The 24,731-nt window shown below is 52.4% G+C and overlaps 1 protein-coding gene and 1 long non-coding RNA gene across 2 annotated transcripts in view; one reads left to right on the forward strand and one right to left on the reverse strand.

Annotated features, from left to right (window-relative positions):
* Positions 1–24,731, reverse strand: part of SH3BP4 (SH3 domain binding protein 4) — a 33,691-nt gene that overhangs the window by 3,434 nt on the left and 5,526 nt on the right. Inside the window, exons 2-3 of the mRNA XM_068196684.1 lie at positions 7,807–8,003; positions 3,608–5,970 (exon numbers count right to left, since the gene is read on the reverse strand). Coding sequence (XP_068052785.1) covers positions 3,608–5,970; positions 7,807–7,924 — 2,481 coding nt within the window. The 5' untranslated portion in view covers positions 7,925–8,003. The remainder of the gene's footprint in view (positions 1–3,607; positions 5,971–7,806; positions 8,004–24,731) is intronic.
* LOC137477501 (uncharacterized) lies at positions 162–4,131 on the forward strand. The gene is made up of 2 exons (XR_011001030.1): positions 162–820; positions 2,105–4,131. It is a non-coding gene; the product is annotated as an uncharacterized lncRNA (long non-coding RNA).

Here is a 24,731-nt window from a genome sequence, read left to right on the forward strand (position 1 = left end):
CCTTCTGCTGCTCCAGGTGAACAACAAAACAGCAGCAAGGAAAACACCCGGCAGGGCACCTCATCAAAGAACTGCAAAATCACTTAAAACAACGGCTCTGGGAGAGATGGATGGGTCTGGTTAACTCTGAAACCCACTGAGGGCCACAGCACCACCTGCTGTGCCCTGGCAGCTCCCGACACTCGGGCAGAGGTGACAGGACACCGGGACAGCACCAGAGCCACGTGGGGATGGGGTGCAAGGCATCACAGATGCCGAGGTGGCAGCCAGAGGGGGAATATTACTGGAAACGGCGGCGAGACACTGGGATTAGCTCAGCAGACTTAATCCTCCAGTGGGATTATGCCACAATTTTTTCCATCCTCCTCCCTTGGCCTGGACAAGCCTCCCAGGATAGCTGGGTCCACTCACTGTGTCTCCATCCCTCATCACCCAGGTGTGACCTGGGCTGTGCTTTGCCAGAGCCCTTGGAAACATTTATTATTTATTATTTATTCCCCTGGGAGCAGGCAGGAACCGGCTCCGCCAGCCCAGCAAAGAGGGTGTTTGATATTCAAATCCCAGTTCAAAGCAGAAACACCTCAACTTAAAAGGCATCCAGGGAAGGCTGAATTTACATCCCAGCTTTGAAATGCAGAATCCCATTTCCTAATAAAGGAAAGCAGCATTGTGGAGGAAAACAGCTCCCCCCTGGGACTTCCTCAAACACAGAGTGGGGGCGGAAATAAAGGCCCTGTGTCCCCAAGGAGACCATGAGCCCCATGGGGTGAGAGGATGCTTGTGCACAGGCTCCTGGCTCATCATCCCCTCTAGGATACAGGTCAGGTTTTGACCCAAAAAAGTTGGCTCTGTACAAGTGCTCCCCAAAATACCCCTTCTTTGGGCATCAAACATCTCTCTCACTCACTGTTTTGGCTGTCACCACCTCCAAAATCATCTTGCATGTTTAAAATACACACTCTCAGCCTTAAATACTGATTTTTTTTTCTTTTACCTCATAAAGCCTTGCACTGCCTCCATGGGGTAATTCCCTTGGACATGATGCCCACCTGGATCTCAGCATGCTGAGGGTGGTGAGGCCCCGCTGCCTTGCTCAGAGATGTGGGTTCACATCCCTGGAAATGTCCCAGGCCAGACTGGACAGGGCTTGGAGCAACCTGGGGTGGAATGGGATGGGCTTTAAGGTCCTTTCCAACTCAAAGCCATAGACACCCTGACCTGCAGGACTTTAGGACAGCTCCAGCCCCCCCGCAGCTCTTTGAGAACTGCACACACCAGGGACAAGCAGAAACTCTTGGCAGGAGACAGGCAGCAGCACATGGATACCTGGATACCGGGAGTCAGAGCAAACAAAACAATGAGAGGGGAAAAAAAATATCCCAGGCTCATCTCCTGTGTGACCTTTACAAGTAGCCTGGAGAAGAACAAGCTCACAGTTTCCTCTGCACAGCTCCCTGCTGCCGTGCCAGGGGCCATTCCCAGCAGAGCCGTGTTTTTCCCAACAGCAGTGTCTGTTGGAAGGATGATAAACGAGAGTGTCTCCGCAGCCAGAGAGGGAGAAAAGCTGTGTCTCAGGGCAGGTCTAACCCCACGGACCAGGCACCAGGGGCAATGAAATCTTCTTGAATCCATGCCCAGCTTTTTTATCCAAACCATCCATGCGCTGCCTGCTTCCGAGGGGCAGAGAGGAGGGAGGGAGTGCTTTCCCTCTCTGCTGAGTAATTCCTGAGCCACATCCCCCTGAGTTACCTTCACACCCCAGTGCTAGTGCCTGATTAGAGAAGTAGTAATTAAAGGCAGATTACTGATTAACCAGTCATCATGACCAGGCTTTTCCTTGCTTGGCTGCTGGTGCACGACTCTGCCACTGGCGTTTTGTGTACTCAACACTGATAGACCTGCTTCTACTTCTCCCTTCCCAGTCCTTTCGAGGGGAGACAACCAACTTTCAGCTGAAATGGCCACACTGGAGCTTAGTGCAGCTGGTTCCTCTTGCCAGAAAGCCAGTCCATTTGTTACAAATAAAATCAGATTTAAACACAATAAAATCCATTACTGCTCCATTGCCATCCCCTGAAACATCATTATTTTCTTCTTTCAATAGGCTCAATCTAATTTCTCCATAGGCTAAGGAGGATTTGATGGCAGCCAGGGGTTTGGAAGCAGCATCATGCTCCACCAAGAAGGGAGCTCATCCTTTATCCACAGGCTCAGCCTCACAGAGAGAAGGATTAGAGAAACAAGGAGAATAAAACCTGCCCTGGGACTCTGCTCTCCTGGCAGCCACAGGGGAGCAGGATGTTTTCCTGCAGCTCCCAGCCCTCCCCTTGAGTCAGCAGCTCCCTGAGCTTTATCTTTCCCTTTGTCTCCCCATGAGGATTCTCCATGACCTACAGACTGCCTGGGATCCCTGAAAACAATGGGGAGAGATAAAAACAACACCTGTGGGGTTTGCAGACAGGTAAAGCAAACAGCACAAAGCTCCCAGAAGTATCCAGCAAGAGCAGCACGGATTTCATCCCAACAATCATTGAGCCTGATGATCAAAGGAGCAAACCCTCCCTTGGAGGAAACAGGGGGGCCCGAGAGAGGATTTTCCAATCCTGGGTGAGGAAAGGGTCACTGATAGCCAGGAGAACCCTGCAACAGAAGCAGCATTGGTGGCATGACCTGAAAGCTGAAAGTCAAAGCTGAAACGCCGCCCCACAGGCCCCAGAGTGGTACCCGGCACAGGGAGCTCTCCAGACAACATATCCGTGAATAACAACGGATTCGATACTCTTCATAACGCCTTCTAGTCAATCCTTAAAGTCCCCCCTTCTCCCTAAAAGGAGTGTGGGAACCTAACTCCTTCATCCAGCTCCAGTCCCCTTTTGCCATAATTTCATTTTGCCAAGCAAGGCCGCCGCTATTCCTTAATCCAATTGACATTTTAAACCACGCTGCTCTCCATAACTCAGTTATTCTGCTCCTGTGGGACAGCATGGAACGGGAGAGAGCTGCAAATCTCTCCCAGACATTTTGCCCTGTATTTTCTTTGGCTCACTTCCTATGAAATGCTAGAAATGATCGTGGAGATGATATTTTGTGAGGGATTTACTTGCTAACAGCATCCTAGAAATACTGGCAGGCAGCGCTCCTCCCAAATTCCTTTCAGGATGTGGAGCAAGTCACACATTTCCATTTGTAATGTATTACACATTTCCATTTGTAATGCATAAAACATCCCAGCTCAGAGGTGCCACTCAAAAAAAACAAGGTTCCCCATCTCTGAAAGTGTTCTAGGCCAGGTTGGACAGGGCTTGGAGTGACCTGGGACAGTGGAAGGGTAGGACTGGATGAGCTTTGAGATTTCTTTCAACCCAAGCCATCGTGTGATTCTGCAGTTCCAAGCACCTCAGTGCATCCCTCATTATTGCCATGATCCTGCTAAAGCAAGATGCCACCAACCACAGGGCTGGACTCCTGCCTGGCAGTGCCCAGCAGTCTTCAGAAGACCTTCAAGATGGACTTCACTCTCTAAATACTGAATTAAGAAACTGCCACCTCCCCTGATCCCTCTGCAGAGCCAGGAATGAAACCCCCCTTCGCCAGGCCTCAGACTCACCGTCATCAGCTCCTTCTGGAAAGATTTCCTCTCCTTGTTCTCCACGCTGTTGCAGTCTTCCTTCAGCTTCTCCAGGACGGAGGCCACTCGCTCCGGCTCGCTGTCCAGCTCCGCCCGGCAGAAGAACGCGAGCGGCAAGTTCAGGTAGCCCAGGGCGTCGGCGAAGGAGCGCCAGCTGCTGAGGTTCTCCATCAGCAGAGTCCTCACTGAGGCATAGATGTAGGTCAGGAACTTGCAGGGCCTCAGGATCTGCTCCAGCAGCAGGCTGGTGGTGAGATCCGGCCCAGAGAAGTAGCTGGGTTTGACCTTCCCGACCACCAGCACGTTTTTGGTGTGCACAAGGCCAATTTTCCCCTGGTAGTAGCCAATGTACCACTCCTTGGTCCACAGCTGGCCTTTCAACCTGATCTTCTCCTCACTGAGGAGGGCTATGACGTCTCCCTTCTTGTACTCCAGCAAATAGTGGTTCTTGCTCTGCCTCACCACCGTCTTCAGCAGCTTCCCGTACTTTAGGCTCAACACCGGCCGGTCCTGAAAAACCGGATACTTGGCAGTGGCAGCCAGAGGGGAGAGGATGATCTTCCCCACCTCGTTCTTCTTCAGGAACCGCCTCTGCGCCGTGGGTTTGATGGCGCTCTTTGGAGGCGGCTGCGGCGTCTGGACGCAGAACTGGGTCAGGATGGCATCCTGGTCATCCTTGACTTGTATCCTCAGCGTGAAGTCCGACAGCTCGTTGGGGTCGTGGGATGTGATCGGGAAGATGAGGCGGCTGACCTTGCCCAGCTTCATCTGGAAGCCCCGGACGATCTTGGCTTGCTCGCTGGCCTTCACCTCATAGTTGGTCATGTTGGAGAACATGCAGAGCTTGAGGTCCTGGGGCCGGGACAGGGCAAACTGGTGCTTCCCCCAGAGCTGGAGGGCGACGGGAGCCGGGCTGTGGGACTGCCTGGTGACCTCGTTGACCAGCAGTGTCTTGGGGGCGCACTCGTGGCCAAACATGGCCACCACGGTCTTGAAGGAAGGGTGGATGTGCTTGGGGCCGTAGACGCCCACCGTGATCTTCTTGCTGATGTAATCCCACACGGTGTAAGGGTAGAGGATGTTCTGGCCCTGTGCCACGGCCGCGATGTACATGCAGGGCTCCAGGTTCTCCAGCTGCACCTGGATCGTGTCCCCGTAGGAATAGCTCAGCTGCATCGGCGTGTAGGGCCCCTCCTTCATGTCACTGCGCAGGCACTGCAGCCCCACCAGGCTCTTGCTCATCATGTCGTTCTTGACCTCCGCCGACACCTTCATCTCCAGGATGATGAAGGTCTTCACCTCCATGTTGCTGAGTTTGATCTGCAGGACGGGGCTGATGGTGCTGCACTTGTCGCTGTTCAGCTCCAGCGGCGGGTCCAGCATGGCCTTCATGGAGATCTGCTGCGTCTCCCCGGGGCACACGTGGCCCTCGGGCACGCGGATGCTGATGTTGGTGTCCGGCAGCTGGACGGCCCCGCCAGAGCTGTCCAGCTTGCACACGATGTTGGTCTCCACCGGTTGCGTCTGACCCCAGCCAGGATTTTGGCCAAGCAAATCCAAGTCATGGCAAGACCGAGCCAGCTTCCTGTGGTTCAGCCACGCTGTCCTAAAATCCTCCCTGCTCTGGAACTGCTCAGGGGTGGGAGACTTCAAACCACTGAAGAAACCTGACGATGCTGGCACGTCTGACTTGGCCTGGAGGACAGACAGCTCGGACAAGCTGTAGGAGCGCTTACTTCGGAAGAAGGGGTTGTCCCTTCTCACGGGCTGTTCCACATCCAGCCTGTTTGTGGAGGGAAACTCATCAAAAAGGTTCCCCAGGCTGCTGTTGGCAGCCGAACTGGGGAGAGCCGACGTGGGAGCCCCCGTGTCGAAGAGCAACAAATCCACGGCCACGCTGGAGTTGGACTCTTTGTCCGAGCGGGGCGCTGCTTGCAAATTCCCATTCAGGAATGGGTTGGTCTGCACTCCGTTCAGGAAGGGGTTGTTGTGGTAGGATTTGGCAGAGTTTCTCTTCGCATCAGTCCACTCCCCGAGCAGGTCCAACTCCTTGACGGCCTCGTCAGGGCTCTCCAGCAGATTGTCGATCACCCCGCTGTCGGTCAGGGAGGAGTTGCGGTGGTTGACGGGCTGCACGTAGGAGGACGGGATGTAGCCCATCTCCGTGGTGTTGTGGGCGTACCACCACTCCCCTCCCGACGTGTCCAGCACGTACAGGTGGTCCCCCTTGGAGAACTTCAACGTGGTGAAATTTGTGGGGCAGTAATCCTTGATTGCTACGACTTCCTTCGCGTTCCCAAAGGACGTGGGGTTGTCTACCAGCAAGGCACTGGGAGAAGGCACTGCAGAGGCAAGGAGGAGACAGCACAGTGAGAGATGCTCAGCAGAGTCACCGCTGACTTGGAACCCTTCATTCCAGGTCACCATTCCATGCTGTTTTAAGTGATGAAGGTAGTTTTGGGAACCATTAAAGCTGGAAAAGGCCTCCAAGACCATCGAGTCCAACCATTAACCCAGCACTGCCAGGTCCACCACAAAGCCATGTCCCCAAGTGCCATATCTATGTGTTTTCTGAACACTTGCAGGTCCACTGATTCCCTGGGCAACCTCTCAAGCCTGGAGGTATTTTTCTTCATAATTTTTTTTTTCAAGAAAACTCCACTATTTCTGGTACATTCACACCTCTCTTCCCTAAAGGATTCATCCAAACCCAAGATAACTCTCCCTACAGGCTAAAAAAAGCCCTCTTGCTCTGCTGTAACCCCTCTCCTGCACATCTGAAAGATGCCCAGAGGAGCTGTGGCTACCCCAAATCCCTGGAAGCGTTCCAGGCCAGGTTGAATGGGGCTTGGAGTAACCTGGGCTAGTGGAAGGTGTCCCTGCTTTCAGGTCCCTCCCAAATCAAACCATTCTGTGGTTCTGAAGGTTACCCAGTTTGAACCCTCACAGAAACCCACACCTCCCTCCCACACTGCTGTTCTGGTCCTGGCAGCATCTACAACCTCCCCTGCAGAAGTGCCAGCGGAAGAGTTTTCTGCCAGGGGATCCCAATTTACACCCAGGCTGGGTTGAGCCTACAGTGCCACCCTATTTATTGGCTTTGCTCTCATTTTCAGGACATGTTTCTGTAAAAAGCACTAAGAACAAGCTGAAGATGATGTTCCATCAATGGTTAAATGTGTGCTCTCTCCCTAGACAGTCTGAAGAAAACAAGGAAAGCTGGATTTTCACCAACAGGGAGCTGCAAGGGAACTGGGACAGCACCTGCTTCAACAGGCTCAAGAGCTCTCTGGGAGGAAAAGGGAGTTTAGAAAACACAGGAAGCCCTTAAAATCCCAGAGACAAAGGGATGGGAGCTCAGACTGCACATCCCTTCAGTCTCCACCTGCAGGCTGGCAGCTCTTCTTACCCACGGAAACAACAAGGCAAGGGAAGATACAGCTGAGCAAAGAGAGGCCTTCAAATATAGCCTGGGGATGGAGCATTCAGAGGAGAAGAGTTTTGTACACATCCTGAACAGCTCATCTGTCAGCAGGCAAAGGTGTGGGGACATTCACCCAGTGGAAAACTGCACAGAAACTCTAAACTGGAATTATTTTGGCAGCCTGCTAGGTTGGAAGCTGCTGTGACCTCAGTCATCCTGCAGGATGGAGCATTTTTGGTGTCAGATCAGACAGGCAAGTGGCTGTTCCCTTGTCCCTCCAGCTGGGCATGCAGGGGTTAACAGGGACGTGCTGAAACCCCTTGGATAGGAGCAGCAATTTCTGGTTTTGCATTAAAACCCATCTAATTTGCAGCAAGTGTTTGATGTTCAGGTGGTACACCTGCAAAAACAATCTCCTTTGTGCATGTTTACTTTCAAGGCCCTCAGCGCTCTCCAGCTTCCACCTGGAGTTTTTCCTTGGGATGCTCTCCTGCCAGGGGAGCAGCAATTCCCCTCCCACTTGACCATGGCTTTTATTCTGGGTAACACAGCATAAAAGGAAAACACAGCAGGAAAAAAATGCAATAAAAGGTGGGAAAAAAAAGGGAAAAAAAAAGGATTATTGGAGGAGCAACCTGCAGGCTCCCAGCACTGGGGAGAGGGAAACGCCTTTGTCACCGGCTTGCTGGTGTCACCGAGCCCTCCCAGGGGTGGGGATGGGCCTGAAATGAGGAGGGGGGTGATCCCCAGGCACCTTTGACGTCGCAGAGCGCAGTTTCAGCAAAGCCCTCGCCCAGGTCGATGAGCGTCCCCTCGGACTTGCACCGCGGGAGCCCTCCCGAGTTGGCCGCCCGGATCCTCTGCGCTGCCATCTCCGCTCCTGGTGGGCACTACATGGCCATGGCCCCTCTGCTGGTGATGGGGACCCCGGTGTCACCTCGGGGAACCAGCCTGGGGGAGAAAGACAAAGGCCAGGGTGTTAGAAAGGCTCTGGGTGCCCCCATGGCACCCACACGCTGATCCCGTGCTGCCGGTACAGGAGAGCCTGTCCCACTCTCCTTAAACCATCGTGGAGCACAACCTGGATGCTCCGCAGCACTGCCTACAGACCCCTGGGGAGCAAGGACAGCCTGGTCCTGCACGATGCTGGACACAACCCCATATGAAGCAGCCCTCTGGCCTTTAGGAGTTTTTTGGGAATACGCTGCTCCCAGCATTGTAAATTGGTCCTTCTCCCCATTTCCCAAGCATCTGCAGGTTACTGTAACACAATTATAAAACCACCAAGCACTGTGCTGCTGTGGGAGCACGGAAGACCCACAGGACTGGGCTTTTTCCCTGTTCAAATGGGTCACATCCCTCTCTCCCACTGCAGCATCTCCTAGAATGGGGAGTGGCTCTTCCCACTTGCTCCCCATGTCTCTCCCCTCACCCAGCCAACCAGGCAGAGCAACATCCCTTCCTGCACTGAATACGACAAAAATAAAGGAAAAATAAAATTTTTCCTCCTTTTTTTTCCAGAAGCACTGGCAAAAACACTTCCAGAACCCCTGTGGAAGAGCAGCTGCATCAGCCCACTGGAGCCAAAAGGAAAACGAGCCCGTTCCCACAGGACACTCCGACCACCAACGTCGTGGCTGATGCAAGCATGGGCAAGAGCTCCCCTGATGTCACCCGTGTCCTCTGGAGCTGGGACAGTGGCCAGATAGGCCAGGACAAGCAGGGAAGGCTGAAGGCATGGCTGGAGCACAGCTGAGCCACGAGTTGCTACTCCAGGTTTGCACCAGGCAGCAGGAACGCTGTCCACGTACCTGGGATCATCCTGGAAATTCTGGATTCAGCCCCTCCCTCCTGCTCCCTCACAGCTGCCACAAAACTCCAGCCTGGCTGCAAAACACCAGCAGGTCTCAACCATAAAAGTTTTAATTAAAAGTTATACCAAATCCCTTGTTTTACAAAGGGATTTTCATCCACTGCTAATGCTGTTCTTCCTTTCTCCCCCTCCCATGCAATTTTTTTTTTTCCTTTTCCTCCCTCTGCTTGAAAAATGAAATCCAACAGAAAACAACAGCCAGACCCAAATTCCTTAGGTGGGAATACAGAACTGATGTCTCCTCCGGCACCGTGAGGGGGAACAGCAAGTCCTGAAGGATTTGGTGCCCTTTTCTGGAATGCAGCAAGAGGAAATTTGCAGGGGAGAGCCTAAGCAGGAGATACTCCAGCCTGCTTGAAATGCTTCCCAAGCCATCCCCAGGGCTGGTATGCCGGGAATGTGGCTGGCTGGAAGGGATGCACCAGGCTGCAGCCAGAAAAGGGAAGGGAGAACTTGTGTGCAAACATTTCCCCTTCAAGGAGAGCCTCCCCTCCTGTCAGGTCCTGCTGGGAGCGATCCAAGGGGAAAGGGTTTGGCAGGGAATAAACACAGGGAAACCAGGCTTTGAGTCAAGGCTGAGCTTATCAGAGCTGGGACAGGTAAGAGAGGGGACCTGGAGCTGCTGCCAGGGGCAGGACAAAGGAATAAGCAGGAATAAGCAGCAGGAAGCTCCAGCAGGAAGCAAGGAAGGGAGGAAGGATGCTCCCCTTGGTTGGCACCACTCGCCATCCACCCATTAATGCCATCTGGGGTTGCAGCTTTTCTAGGTGGTGTGGAAAGACCCCAAACACACAGTGCCTCCCTCCAGAGACCCCACACCTCACCGATTTAGGCGATTCTTGTACACAGTCCTGTTAAAAAAAAATAAAATCAAACCGCTGCAGCATCCCACAACTCCCCCCTGCTTGGGCAGCTCTGCACAAAGTAGGAAAAAACCAAGTGTAAGCCACAAATATGTTCTGAAACACCTGCCTGCTGGTCCAGCATCAAATGAATTTTATATTAATTATGGCAGCTACAGCCCTGACAGCTCTCACTGACACATCCACAAGCCTGGAATTTGCAGGGATGCTCCCCCTCCCTCTATTTACATAAGGAGATGGGAAGCTTTCCGCTAAAGGTCTCTGACAGATGTGGCTGTGTGGAGAAACAGCTGGAAAAATCCCCTCTGCATGGCACCCTGAGGCCTCAAAAGGAATCTACACACAAATGAGGGATAATGGAAAGGTATTTCCTCTCCTGACAGCAGCATCGTGGATCTGTCTGTCCCTCCTGGATGCAGGGATGCACACACCCACTGAAGGATGGGGGCCAGGCCCCCCACGGCTGGGTTTGGGATGAGAGCCCTGTTTTGGAGCTGGGGATGGACCCAAAATGCTTCTGAATGCAGAGGTAACCAGCAACCCTCAAATTCAGGCTGTGTGAGGATAAAAGGGTTAAGTGGGGGGGAAACAAAGGGTGGAAGGGGCAAGATTTGTTTAGAAATCACCGAGACAATGGTCTGCAAACTCCTCTGAAAGCCGCTTTAAATTTAGCCTGGGGTTAAATATAGACCAGGGAAAAACCCAGCCCCATCTGTTTACCCAAAGCCACAAACAGCATCCAAAATGAATGGTGGGGGGAAGGAAACCAGTGGGCGACCAGAGCACACCCTGACAGCACCAGCAGCTCCTCGAAGACACCCACACCTGCTGTTCACGCTGCTTTTTCCCTCCTATGAGGGACAGAGAATGCTGCAGGGTCAAATCCAGCCCTAGGAGCCAGGGGGACCTGCTGCCTGCTCCCCCCATCCCAACAAATCCAGCTGCCTGCATCAGGGCCCCACAGAGGTTACGTTTTTCTTTCCCAAATCCTAAGCAGGCTTTGCTGGGAGCTGGAGAAAGCTTGAGGGCAGCCCCAGTGAGCAGATTTCCATGGGTGCATCCTCACAGCTTCCTGGCACGGATGGTGCTGCTCCTGGATTTAACTCTGCCTGGGGAGCTGGTCAGTGCCCCACCACCCTCTGGGGGAAGAACCTTTTCCTAAAACCCAACCTAAACATCCCTTGACACAGCTCCAGCTGCTCCCTCAGGTCCCACCAGGCACGGAGCTGCAGCAGGTCTGGGGCTGGTGACAGTGTCACATCTATTAAAAAAAAAAAAAACCACTTACTAAAACTTCACTAAAAACAAAACCAAATTTTTCCTGCAGCACTTGAACACACAGCATTCAGCATCCCAGCTGCAGCATTAGTGGCCTGGAAAAGGTTAAAAATAACTCCTGCAAAATGTCTGGTACAACTTATCCCAGGAATCCAACTGGGGAGCCCCCCGAGACCTCCTGGCACAGACAGAGCCCCATCCTCCCCAGCTCCAGCCATCATTCCGAGCACATCCCGATGGCATTATGGGATGGACCCACCTCTGGATGGACGCTGAGCTATCAAAGACACACCATGGGCACCCAGCCATGCTGGACAGGGAAAAGCAATCCCAGGAAAAATACCAAACCCACGTCCTGGAGCAAAGAAAAGCAATGAAACCACGGGAACACCCAAAAGTGCACAGCCCGAGGGTGGGTGGGAAGCAGGATCTGCTGCTGGCCAATGGAAGGTCCTCTCCAACAAGCACTGACTGTGGTGTAGGTGGGAGAGGACCCCTCCAGGAGCCTCAGCGAGGGGAAATCCCTGGCTGCCAAGAATTTGGGCTGATAAGAGCCAGGAGGGCTGGCAGGGCTGGGTGGTACCAAGCACTGTCAGGGCTGGAGATGGAGCCAGGTCCTTCCAGGTGCAGCCAAGGAGCTGCCAGCAGCAAAGAGAGCAATGCACATCCCTGCCCATCCCACATTCCCAGCCCTCCCTGGAGCTGCAGGGTCCATCCCACCAGGGCACGTCCGTGTCCGTGGGAAGCACAAGGAACAGGAGCTGCCGTGACGTAAGACTGGTCAACTCTGCAATAACGACCACCCTGCACCCCTGCTTTCCCTGGAAAATCCATTGAAAGCCTCTCAAGACTGGGGTGCAAGCTCAGGGGAAATCTCCCACCCTACCCTTGGCTACAAATTGAAAATTGGGGAAAAAAAAAGAAGGAGCTTCCAATCAATTCCTCATCATCCTCTCCCCACAGCAGAGCCAAGATCAACTCCAGGCACTTGCTGCTTTATGGCTTTTAATTTGCTTTTTCTTTCTCCAAAGTTGAGTTCCTCTGGCTCTCCTACAAACATAGAAGTGTTTTTGGAGGTTTCTTTTAAAAACAGTCGGCTTTGTGTGGATATGAGCAAATTTAAACTTTTTCTAGGGAGGAATTCATGTCCCAGAGCCACAGCGCTCCCCACAACACTTGTCCCACACAATGAATTTACTGCAAATGTTGCTTTTATCAGTCACAAAACCCCAAGCAACTCAAATCCATGGCAGCAGATGGAGAAGAGACCCCTCCACACCCCAGGGACACCCCAGGCCTGAGGGAGCTGCTCAGGGAGTGCCAGATGACACCAACCTTGCAAGGTGCAAGGGCCTACAAAAGAAGCTGTAAAAAGCCCCAGAGTGATTGAAACTTCCAAATTTTAGTAAACAATCTGCTTTAGGAACTTGGTCTTGCCCTGTGAATTCTTCACCTTCAAGATCTCTCCCCCATGGCTGTGACACAACACAATGCTGGCCCTTGCTCCACAGGCTTCCCTCCAGTGGAAAATGATCCCACCAGCTCAGAATTCCCTCCTTTTCCCACGCTTGCACTGACACATCTTCAGGCAGGTGAAAAAACACAATGTCCTTGAAACTAGCAACTTAAATTCAACCCAAAAACCAGCACAGCCCCACACAGGTCCTCTGCAGCCTCCCGCAAGGCTGGGAAGGCTTTGGAAGCAGCTGGTGGCAAGGAACAGACCGATCAGCTTGTGGCTCATCTCCTGGTGATCCAGGTGTCTTCCATGAGCCTTGCTGGAGGGGATGGGTGGGGAAGAGCTGGCTGCTGTTGAGATTTTCCCCTCAGAAAGCCGGCCCAAGCATTCTCCAAGTCTGATGCCAGCCATGCCCAGTGATTCCTGACCCCGCTGCCTCTCTCTTATCTCCTCCTCCTCCTTCACCGCTTGCGTTTGCCAAGCCAACGCTTTCATCTTCCAAAAAAAAGAAAAACCCACCCAAGCCAAGCAAAGATAAAACCACCCCTTAAGACAACACCAAACACCAGCTCTTTGTACCAGAAAGAACACCCTGGTGTGAACCCACACGTCCGTCCCAGCACGAGCCTCCCGGGAGCTGCCAGGAACACAACACACGGCGCTTTTAGTCCCTTTTCCAGCAAACAAGAAGGGACTTGTGGAAGCATCAGGACCTCCCATCCCTCCTGCAGCACCCTCACGTCCCAGGGGTTTGTTCTGGAGCCCATTCCCACCATGTGATGTGGGAATGGCTGCACCCAACGTGGCGGCAGCGGAGCCCGGCCCCGTGCCATGCCGTGCCCTCTGCTTCCCTGCCAAGCCCCACGGAAAAATCCTGCCCTCGAGCTCCAGCTTGGCTCAGCTCCTGCTGCCAGGCAAGGGCAAGCCAAGCATGGCCAGTTTGAAGGAGAAGGGAGGGGAATGAAGACTGTTTTGGCTGAGTGAGTGCTGGTGCCTGGTGTCCGTCACGGCCTCCCTGCTGGGGATGTCATCCTTCACAGGCAAAGCAGGAGGATGGGAGAGCTTCCTTTTATAGCAGCCACTCTGGAGCACGAGTCCCCCATCACTAGCTACATGAGACTCAAATATAAATTAGTCTTGAGGGTGGGAAAAGGGAGTTTTCCCTGCAGGACCTCCTGCTGGTGCCCAGCACTGATGCCACGGCAGAGGAGGGTCCTGGAGATGCAGGCACCGCCCTCAAACAGCCACAGCAACCTCAAAGCCCACCCCAAATCCCTGAAAAAACTGCTAGTGTGGCAGAGGTTTAAAGAACCTGGAAGTGCAGGAAGGTGCTGGAGGTGCTGCACAGGGCAGGAGCCCTTGTGAGCTTTACAGGGACACAAAAAAGGTTTTCCTGGGACAACAGCCCAGGTCCTTCCGCTCCACAGCGACAAAACCATGACGTGCACGCCCACCCTGGTAACACGGGGAAGCAAAGAAAGCCAGACTTGCTTCCACGGTTTCAACACTACCACAGGCTGCAAGACCAGCCATCCCCTCAGGCATTCCCAAAAAAACCAAGGCAGAGGGATGTCACCAGCGGGAGAGTCCTCGGTGCAATGGATGCTGCCGGAACGCCGGCACGGAGAGCGAGGCACCCCCCAAGAGCAGACTCCTGCGTTCCTCAGAGCCAGTTAAAAACCCAGAGGTGGAGTCTGCCCAAACATCTCTTGGTGAAGCAGAGAGATCAAAGGAGACCTCAGTGGGGACCATTCTGCAGCCTCGCCTGGACCTCTTGCCCAGGGGAGGGCTTGGTCAGTCTTTCCCTGAACCCACAGACATTTTTGTCTCCACAATGTCCTACAGCAAGGAGCTGCACAAATGGGCTGGAATGCGATGGAAAACTCATCTCCACCAGGAACAGGCTCTCGTCTGATGTCCATCAGCCCTCGTATCAGAAAAGGCAGAGTTCAGTCCTGGTCCATCCTGCCCCTGCTGTCTGCCCAATGTTCTTCCAAGAGAAAAAAACACTTCCTAATTCAGGCAGGGCACTCCCAAAGGTGTTCTGCCTTTTTAACAGGGAGCTGTGGAAGGATGCTTCTCTGGCAGGGCAAGGAGCTGAATCCAGACAAGCCCCACGGGGACCAACAAAACCATGAAAACCCAAAGTCACATCCAGTCCTGTGCTCCCACAGGAGTTAAACATAAAAGCCATAAACTCAAGCTTTAAAACCCTTGGATGGAACAGGAGTCCAGGAGAGAACTGTCTTCCTCCAAACCCTCACAGCCCCTCCAAAGTCCTTCACAAGCCCAAGAGTTTGGCCAACAGCCAAAGCAAGACTGTTCCTGAAGGACGCTTGGGGCCAAAAGCATGGATCAAACATCTCTCAAAGCAGGGAAACTCAGATTTGAGCTGGATCAGGCAGCAGCCCAAGCTCACACAGGCAATCGGTGGTGGAGGAGAAATGAATCCCAGATTTCCAGAGCCACAAAAAGACACTTCTAAAGAAAAAGATCCTGCCAGAATCACCAGGACAATGCATACAGACACCATGATCACCCAAGAGATCTCAGGCCAACACCCACAAAGAGCAGAGTAAGGGAAACCATGGAAGTCAAAAGGAGGGGAAACAGCTTCCCACCTCTGTGGGTCCTGCAAGAACCATCTCATGATCACCCAAGGGGGGCCACTCAGCTCCTCCTCCCCATCTCAAATCAACCAGATCCAGGAAGCTTGAAAGCAAAAGGCACTGGAGCAGCTTGCTATCTTCCCTGGAAGATAAAATCTTGGAGCATCTTTCTATCTTCCCACCCTCCAGCCGCAGTCCCAGCAGCTTCCCCTTCCTCGGATAATTTGGATGCTAATTTGGCCTTCAGAGCTGTCAAAACCCAAAGTCCCTGAACTGCTGAGCTTCCCCAAGAGGAGGTGATGACAGAGCTTTAACTGCACCAACACTTCAGAGCCCTGTCCTCATCACCCTTCACTGATTCTGCCCTTGCCTGACTGAGAGGAGCTGCTGCAATGCCACGTGTTCTCCTTGTTCCTGGCTGGAAAACCAGTCCCACCAGCATGACCAGAGAAGGGCAGGCACAAGAAAGTCACTCATGCTGCTGGCTGGACAGGCTGCCACCAGAGCTGGTACAGAGAGGACAACACAAAGCTCCAGAGATGAGCAGTAGACCACCAGAGACGAGGCAGCTCCCAGCAGGTCATCACAGACAACTCCATGCAGCTCTCCCAGCCCAAGTACTCCACCAAGATTGATCCATCTCCAGGTATTCTCAGTCAGGAGGTCCATCTTTGGGAAAAACAAGGGGTTTTGTTCCAAATTTGCCACCTGGACACCAAGCAATGATCAATGAAGCCTCTCTGGATTCCAAGAACTCATTCAAGCTGGGGCAAAACCACCCCTTGGTTTAATTTTCTAGCACACCTTCCTGATTAATCCATCACTGATCTGCTGCTGGATTACAGGACACCCTCAGCTATGCTGAAAATGCTGACAGGAGCCAAAAACCTCCTTTCTTTCCTCTCTTTGAGCAGAAACAAACAGAATCAGCACATTGCAAAGAATTCCCTCAAAATAGCAGGGTTTTTTAAGCTCCTCTTTGGTAAACATTCCCAAACCAGATTGCCTGGGACACCTGGGTTTAAGCAGCTTAACCCTTTGCTGGAGTTGATGGTGTTTTCATGGGAAGGAAAGATGGGGGTTGGTCACATCATGGGATGCTCCATGTTTGACCCAATCTCATAAACCAGGGATTTCCATGTGAGAAAGAGGGCAGAGATACCTGGAGAGCAAACTCCCAGGTGATGATGCAAGTAGGAAGAGGATGTGAGGACAGATGAGAGAATCATGGAATGGCTTGGGTTGGAAAGGACCTTAAAGTTTCTCTCATGGGCAGGGACATCTTCCACTGTCCCAGGTTGCTCCAAGCCCCAGTGTCCAACCTGGCCTGGGACACTTCCAGGGATCCAGGGGCAGCCACAGCTGCTCTGGGCAACCCATGCAAAGGCCTTGCCACCATCACAGGGAAGAATTTTGTCTTAATATCTGATCTAAACCGACCAGAGCCTGGATTAGGACCTCAGGTTTGATCTCACCTGCAAACCCAGCCAGCTGCAGACCCATCCCAAAAAGTGTTCCTGCTTACATCCAAAGCATGCTTTGAACACCACACCCATTACGTGGACACAAAGACCACGTGGCTCATTTTAGGTGGTTTTCAGCAGCACAAATCCTCACTTTAATTTAGCTTAGAGCTTCTCCAGGGGTGGGAATGAGCTTTCCAGGTGCAGACACCTACCTCTGCCAGCCAGGAGGGTGCCTGAGATACACCAAAACTGGCTGCTGTTTATGCAACACAAGAGCAAACACCACACATGCTTGTTTAATTAATTACCCCGAAATTAAAGCCCATCAGACTGCACAGAGACTCAGTGCAACCTGCAAATTAACTCATCCTGGGGCTGAGGGAGGTCAGACAGCATCCAAGCAGTGGCTCCATGCGTTTTCCACAGCATCAGGAGTGCCATGAAGGGGAAAAAAACCCAAAACAACACCACCCACCTCCATCTGTCAGAGCTCCGGGGTTTTGTTGTTTCGGTCTCGCCAGGTTAAGAGCTGCTCAGTCCCATGACCGTGGGTCAGATGGCTGATAAGAAACCAATTTCATCACTTTTAAGCCCCAAATGTTTATGGGCAGGCTTTATCTGCAAACAAAGACGCGCACTTTGAACTGCAGCTTTGCGTCAGTTTAAGAACACGCGAGGCCCGTGTTGGGATTAATGCGGCCCCAAAGAGAGCCAAAGCTCCCTCTCTGCAGCCTCCCCCGTGTGTGATGGCAAAGCTGCTTCTCTGGGCCTGGACATAACCCTTGGCAAAACATTCAGCCATTCTGGGGATAGATGCCGGTTATCTAGCAAGATGCTTTGGCAGAAAAATAGTAATTTAAGCAAATCTGGCAAAAACTTTTGCTCAAAATTACTCTCCTTGCTGGACGGAGCAGGGTTGAACCTCAAACACTTTTTTTTGCAGCATTAGTCACCAGGCAAAATTAAAATGATACCTGAAAGTCATCCCAGAGCCACGGCAGGTTGTTCCCTGCTCAAAGCAGAGCTTTATGGCTTGAGTGAAGTAACCCCTACAACTCTGCATTGCACTCGTAAGGACAAGACACCTCCCACGTGTGCATCAGACACAGGAGCGTCCCTTAAAAAAGGGACAACTCCGAGCCACCACAGAGGGAACGTTTCCAGAGGACAAGTTATTCCCTCTCTGCTGGCCCCAAGAAGTCAGCCCCAGGCAAGGCTGGAAGGAGACAGACCTGCCCTGGCTTCTCCTTGCCCAAGAGGAACCTCAGAGCCTCCCTGCTGGAGCCCCAGAGCCACACGCTCCATTCATTCCCACTGAGATTTCACAGAACCCCAGGAAGGGTTTGGGTTGGAAGGGACTTTAAAACCCTTCTTTGCCCATCCATGGGCAAACAAACCTTCCACCAGACCAGGTTGCTCAATTCCCATATGTAAGACAGCACAGAGCTAAATTCTGGGGTTTTGGAGCTTGAATTAGGGGTGAAGCGTTATCAGCTGTGATAAGGGGTGGTCTTGGGCCAACCAAGTGCCCAAATTAGAGGAGACAAGACAAAGCCACTGAGAGCCACACACGGGACACAGCAGACCCCAAAGCTTGTCCTCTGTCTCAACAAGAACACCTCTTTTCAAAAAGCAAGGACATAACTGAGGTTAAAAAGCCCCACGTGTTCAGGGCAGATTCCCTGGGTCAGCAGGCACATTCCCTGTGAGCAGCACAGAGCCCCCTCCATTTATGGATTCCTGTAGAAAACAACTTCAATCCCACCACCAGCTCTGCTCGGAGGCTGCTTTGACAACCACAGCGATGCGTTTTGAATTTCCAGACCCAAAACATGGGGCTGCAAGCAGCAGGCTCCTGGCTGGAGAAGACAAATCCATGGCAACTCCACCAACCTGCCCAGACAACACCTCCTGTTCTCAGCACCTTCCACAGCAACATCGACATCCCAGATTTTTTTTTCCCGTTAGGATCAAGCTCTTCCGTATCTCATTGTTGGTCACATCCAGCAGACGTTGGTGCCAGTGGTGGGACAGCCCTGCCAGGAGAAGCAGCACTGACTGAGAGCAACCCTGAGGAAAAGACCTGGAATTCCAGGGAATGGGAGATGATTTACAAGGGCCTGGAAGGATAGGACAAGGGGGAATGGCTTTAAACTGACAGAGATGGGATATTGGGAAGGAATTCCTCCCCGTGAGGATGGGGAGGCCCTGGCAGAGGTTGCCCAGAGCAGCTGTGGCTGCCCCTGGATCCAAGGCCAGGTTGGATGGGGCTTGGAGAACCTGGGATAGTGCAAAGTGTCCCTGCCCTGGAACGAGGTGAGCTTTTAGGTCCCTTCCAACCCAAACCATTCCCTGATTCCAAGCAGGACATAGCTAGAACTTTCCAGGAGCTGAGGATGCTCTCCAGCACAACCAGCTGATGGCCACATGCAGCCTGCAGGACTTTGCAGGGTCAGGCTGGAATTAGACACGCTCCTGATGAGGAAAAAAACTCCCTAAATATCAAACCAATGCAGATGGACCTTTCTTTTTTTTTTCTTTTTTTCTTTTTTTTTTTTTTTTTTTTTTAATTAAAACTTGCTTGAAGTGCCACATAAAAGAAGTGAAATCCCAGGCACAGCTGACGCATCAGGAGAGATTTATATTTAGAAGAATGACTTAAGTACTCGATCAACAGGAAAAAAATGGGAACTTTTTCAGCAGGGTCCAGAAGGAGGAAAGAAAACCAAAAGGGAGACAGCAACCACCACCCATTACTCCTTAGGGCAAAAATCCACTGGCATTTTAGCCTCCCAACAAGCCACTTTTGCAGTGAATTCTGTTTTTTTTTGGCCATGCATGATCCCAGTAAACAACATTTACAGCCAGAACACATGATGTGCATCACAAGACAACTGGCACCAGTATTATTTTTAAATACCATCAGCTCTGCTTTTAACAGAACAACGGGAAATGTGTTATTACTCAGGCATAAAATAAATATATTGAGGTGATTAAAAAAAAAAAAAGAAAAAAAAGCCATTCCCAAGTTTCGCAGAGTGAAGATTTAAAGAGAGATAAAACAGAGCACCACCAGAAAAATATAATCCTTCAAAATCTGCCATTCCTCCTGCTGCATTTATTCATCTGGGAGCTTTCAGTCCAAAAGTCAGAGCCCTGCTTAGCCGGATATCCGATCGTTTGCTGGGCCTCATCCCAAATTTCTCCAGCATTACTCACATATTTTTTTGTGCAGGAAAGGGGATGAGGATTTTCTGGTGAAAGGCAGAAGTGAGGCAGAAGTGTTTGCAGCACTATGGCGTGTGGGATTTCCATGGACAGGCTCAGACCTCTGCTTCCAAGTGATTCCCAAGCACAGAAGAAGAAAGAAATCAGGGAGATGCTGGGACTCTGCACTGTTTTGGAGCTGAGGATGAGCTGGGAGCTTTCCAGGCAGGAGCACTGGGCAGTGGATGCTCATCCCAAAGGAAGATGCTCTGCATCCTGGTAGCTCCCAGCAGCATCACCTCCCCTTCCAGCACTCCCACTGGGAATTACCCTCTGTCCCACTTTCACAAGCTCAACTGCCTTAAAGCAGGAATTACCTGCCCTTTCCCAGAGCAAAACACCTCCCCTTCCCTCTCCAAGCCAGGGGAGCACCTGATGCACCATCACCACTCTGCGATCACAATCTCTTAAAAATGAGGCCCAACAGCAAATATTCCCACACTGATTCATTTCCCCACCCCCACCAGGAGCCCTTCTGGAGTGATTTTAGAGCCCATTCTCGGAGACATGGGCACCACGACTGCAGGGACCACGGTTTAACCTTCCCACGGAGAAACACTGTGCCTCAGTCTCCCTGCACCATTTTCCAGTGGTATCCAAACCCCTCAGGACACACATTCCTCCCTTTTGCCCCAAGGATGCATCTCCATCTGCCAGCGCTCAAGTTCCCAGCACAGCCAGGAAAACCAGCTTCCCTCGGGATGTCTGTAAGGCCAGGCTTTAAAACAGAGCCCAACAGCAGGGTTGAGGGTGGGATGGAAGGGTCACAAGGCAGACAGGGGGTTAAACACTGCCCCTTCCCAAACCCCTGCTCCAGGCCCCCGCATTCCTCTGCTCAAACAGCGTGCAGGGCATTCCTCTGCTCACTCTTTCCATGCCTGGCCGTGTCCTGGATGTGGTGGGTGTTTTAGGAGCTCCTGCTCTGCCCTGGGAGGAGCCTCAGGGATGTCCCATGGCAGGGCCAGGTGCACAGTCATGGAGTGCTCTGGGTTGGAAACACCTCAAAGCCCATCTCATTCCCATGGGCAGGGACACCTTTGCACTACCCCAGGTTTCTCCAAGCCCCATCCAACCTCTCCTTGGACACTTCCAGGGATCCAGGGGCAGCCACAGCTTCTCTGGGTGCCAGGGCCTCCCCACCCACATAGGGAAAATTCCTTCCCAACATCCCATCTATCCCTGCCCTCTAAACCTGTGAGTTTAAAGCAATTCCCCCTTGTCCTGTCACTCCATGCCCTTGTCAAACACCTCCCACAGCAGGTCCAGGAGCAGGGATGCTCTGGAGAGCACAGCACATCCCATGGGGATTTGGATGAGTCCCTGTGTCCTCCGCGTCACCATCACCGGGGTGGAGCTGTGACCTCATTCCAGGGATCTCATCAGGCTCTGCAGGAGCCCAGATGGACCATCTGGCTAATTGAGTTAATTAAAGCATTTTTCAGCAGCAATTAACTTTCAGACAGCTCTCCCTGAGGAGCAGGGGCCACAGCTTGGGTGCAGCAGGAGAGATGGAAAAAATTACTTGGAAGCACTGAGGGCACCAAGCTGTTCCTCTGCAGCGTTGGCTGACTCCGAGAACTCCCAGTGGAAAAAACAACCTCAAATCCCCGAAAACTTCGCCTATTTTGCGGGATGTGAAGAGCCAGGCAGGGGAAGAGAGCCACCTCAGTGATGTCCCTATCCCAGAGCATCCTTCCCAGGCAACTCTTGGAATGATGAGCTGGTCAAGCACAGGGGCCCTGCTTTGCTGACGGGGTAATTGCCACCCTCCAGGGAGGGCAAATACCTTGTCCATGGTCCATTCCCAGAAAACCAAGGAAAACATTTCCAAAGACTCCAGGAAAGCCTTGTTTTGTGGTCTCACTCCCTGATAAGCTCAGCTGCTGGAAAGGAGATACTTTCTAGGAAGCTGGTATCAAAAAAAAAAAAAAAAGACACAGAACACCCCCAAAATAATCCATCCCGGCGCCGGGGATGCCAGGTTTTCCTCCCCTTTCCCCAAAAAAGCCACTTGTCCCATCTGAGCAGCCACGGGATGCATCCCTGCAGAGGTTCCACTCCTGGGGAGGCTGCTCCAAGGAACCTGCAGCCAACAGCATCCACAGGGAAGGAGGAGCTGTGGGATGCACCCCTCCCTTCTCCTCCTTTCATTTTGTGGGATGCACTTGGGCACCTTCTCTTTTGTTTTCTGGGATGCACTCCCATGTGCTTCCCCTTTTTTTGTGGGATTTACTCACATCTCCTCCTTTTGAGGGATACCCTCATCTCCTCATCCTTTTTTTTTGTGGGACACACTCGCACAGCTGCTCTTTCTTCCAGGACGTGCCCACGCAAACCCTTCTCCTGTGGGATGCACTTGCACGGCTCTTTTTGTCCTGGATCTACCCACACATCTGCTCCTCCAGCTTTTTTCTGGGATGCATTCATGCATCTCCCCCTTCTTTTTTGCAGGACGCACTCCCCACCTCCTCCTTTTTCTGGGATGCAGCCCTACCTCCTCCTCCTTTTTTTTTTGCAGGATACACCCACACAGGTCCTGTTTTTGTGGGACGGACTCACGGATCTCTTTTATTCAGGATGCACTCAAGCATCTCTTTTTTCTCCTACCCCCAAACCTCATCCTTTGCAAGGACCGGTTGCTCCCAGGCCCACTGGGAACTATTCCTTGCACTTCCTTAAGGATTCCAACAGCTCAACCTGCCACAAAGGTGGAGCCACACGCACCCAAACCCCCCCACTGAGGATGTTCACGGCAAAATAAGCACGGAGGGGATTTGGGGCAGAGAGCAGAGCGATTCCCAAGGCTGCCTTTCCACGCAGGCTGCTGCCTGGGAAATGCTTCCCAGAGCAACCCCACCCCGGGAGCCCTAATCTGATGGCAGGTTTTCAATGGAGCAGCCAGGATGGGGAGGGAGAGAGGCTGGAGAGGGGGGAAAGAAAGCAAGGAAATGCCTCTGAGGTGAGGAGGTTTTTTTCCTCTGGTCGGGGACGCCTTGTTTTGTTTGCCTGCCTGCAGCGCTGCCATTTTCCGGAAGCCGGAGCGCTCACAGAAAAATGGGAAGTTTCTCTTTGTTTAATTTTAGCCGTGGCAGCCTCTGCACCGAGGGACCCAGCAGAGCCCCCCCGGCTGCTCTGGGAACGGATGTGAGCCAAGAGGACGGAGCAGCAGCAGGGAACGAGGCAGGAATTAGGGATTTAACATCTCCCACCACGCCACGGCCCGCTTCGCTCTCGGTCCCAGAGGTGTGTGAGACTGGGGAGACTTTGGGCTGAACTCCCTGTGTGACCACTGCATCCCTTACTCCAGGTCCTGGGTTTTTTCCTGCTCCCTTTCTCCACACTTGACCTGGGGAGGTGTTTTTAAATGGATAACTTGAGCACCTTCCCCCACCACACCAAATAAAATGAGGGATTCTGCACTCAGCCCTGGACACATTTAAGAAGTCCAACCAAACCAACTCTTGGACTTATCCCAGATTCATAACTTAGGGTGGAAAAGACCCTTAGGATCACAGCTTCCAGCAGCAGTGCCCATAAAACACCTCCTGCCCTGCTCCTCTGCACTGACCCATTGTTCAATTCCAAGAAAGCCTTTTTCTCCCTGTTCCTAAGGAAACAGCTGGCCTTGTTCAAACAAGGCCACACACCATGCCGAGCCTGCCCCCCAAAAACGGCCGGGAACACTTTTTAGGGATGACCTAAAGCCCTTTACCCAGGCAGAGTGGCCAGGCAGGGCAGGAGAAGGGCGGCAGCTGGATTTACCCCCGAGAGAGGGAAGCAGGGAGCTTGTGCAGCAGGGGATGAGCTGAGCAAGGCAGCCTCAGGATCCCACAGCAGAGCCCTGCAGGAGTCTTTGCTGGGTCAAGATTTTCTGAAGTCAGCTAGAAAATATCTGGTTTGGCTCTGTGGCAGTGATTTCCCCCCTTGAAAATGATGGGATGGTCCCCAGGGTGACCCTCCCACGGAGCAGGAGAGGAAGCAACTCCAGAGAATGAACAGTGAAAAGGAAAGGCCTTCACAACATTATTATTAATATCATTTTCAATATTATTAAAGCTTTCCCCATTATTTAACGGGACTGCAAACCAGATGTGCATCACCACCCCTCCAATTTACACAAAAGCAGCCAGATGATGAAAAATCCCCCAACCCCAGAAAGGTTTGGGTTGGAAGGGACCTTAAAGCTCATCCCATTCCAACTCCCTGCCATGGACAGGGACACCTCCCACTGTCCCAGGCTGCTCCAAGCCCTGTCCAGCCTGGCCTTGGGCACTGCCAGGGATCCAGGGGCAGCCCCAGCTGCTCTGGGCACCCTGTGCCAGGGCCTGCCCGCCCTCCCAGGGAACAATCCCTTCCCAATATTCCATCTAAACCAACTCTCTTTCATTTTGAGGAAACACCAGTGCAATTACAAATAAGTGGCTGGGCCACCTTCCACCTTTGTATTTTCATATACAGAGGTTTGAGGCTACGAAGTTATTCTCCCAAACTGAAAGAAATTGGGTATTAGGCAGGAATTGGGAAAGTCCCTGCCCATTGGAAGGGGATGGAATGGGATGAGCCTTAAGGTCCCTTCCAGCCCAAACCAATCTGGGATTCTGTGATGATCCTACAAACAGGAGATGGGATGTGCCATCTTCCCAGAGCTGGGTTTGACACAACCTCTCTCCTGGGCAGAGCAGGAACACCCACTCAGGTAGGAATAAGCAGGAACATTTCTTTAGCCCCAGGAGCTGGGGAATGAGAGAGAGCATGACTCTCCCATTGATATGCCAGCTGGGAATGGGAACGGCTGCCTCCGAGCACCGAAAATAACCCCCTGCACAAATCCACACGGAATCAGCATGTTAAAAATAGAAACATC

This window comes from Anomalospiza imberbis, chromosome 7 (genome assembly GCF_031753505.1).
Source record: "Anomalospiza imberbis isolate Cuckoo-Finch-1a 21T00152 chromosome 7, ASM3175350v1, whole genome shotgun sequence".
In the NCBI taxonomy this organism is placed as follows: domain Eukaryota; kingdom Metazoa; phylum Chordata; class Aves; order Passeriformes; family Viduidae; genus Anomalospiza; species Anomalospiza imberbis.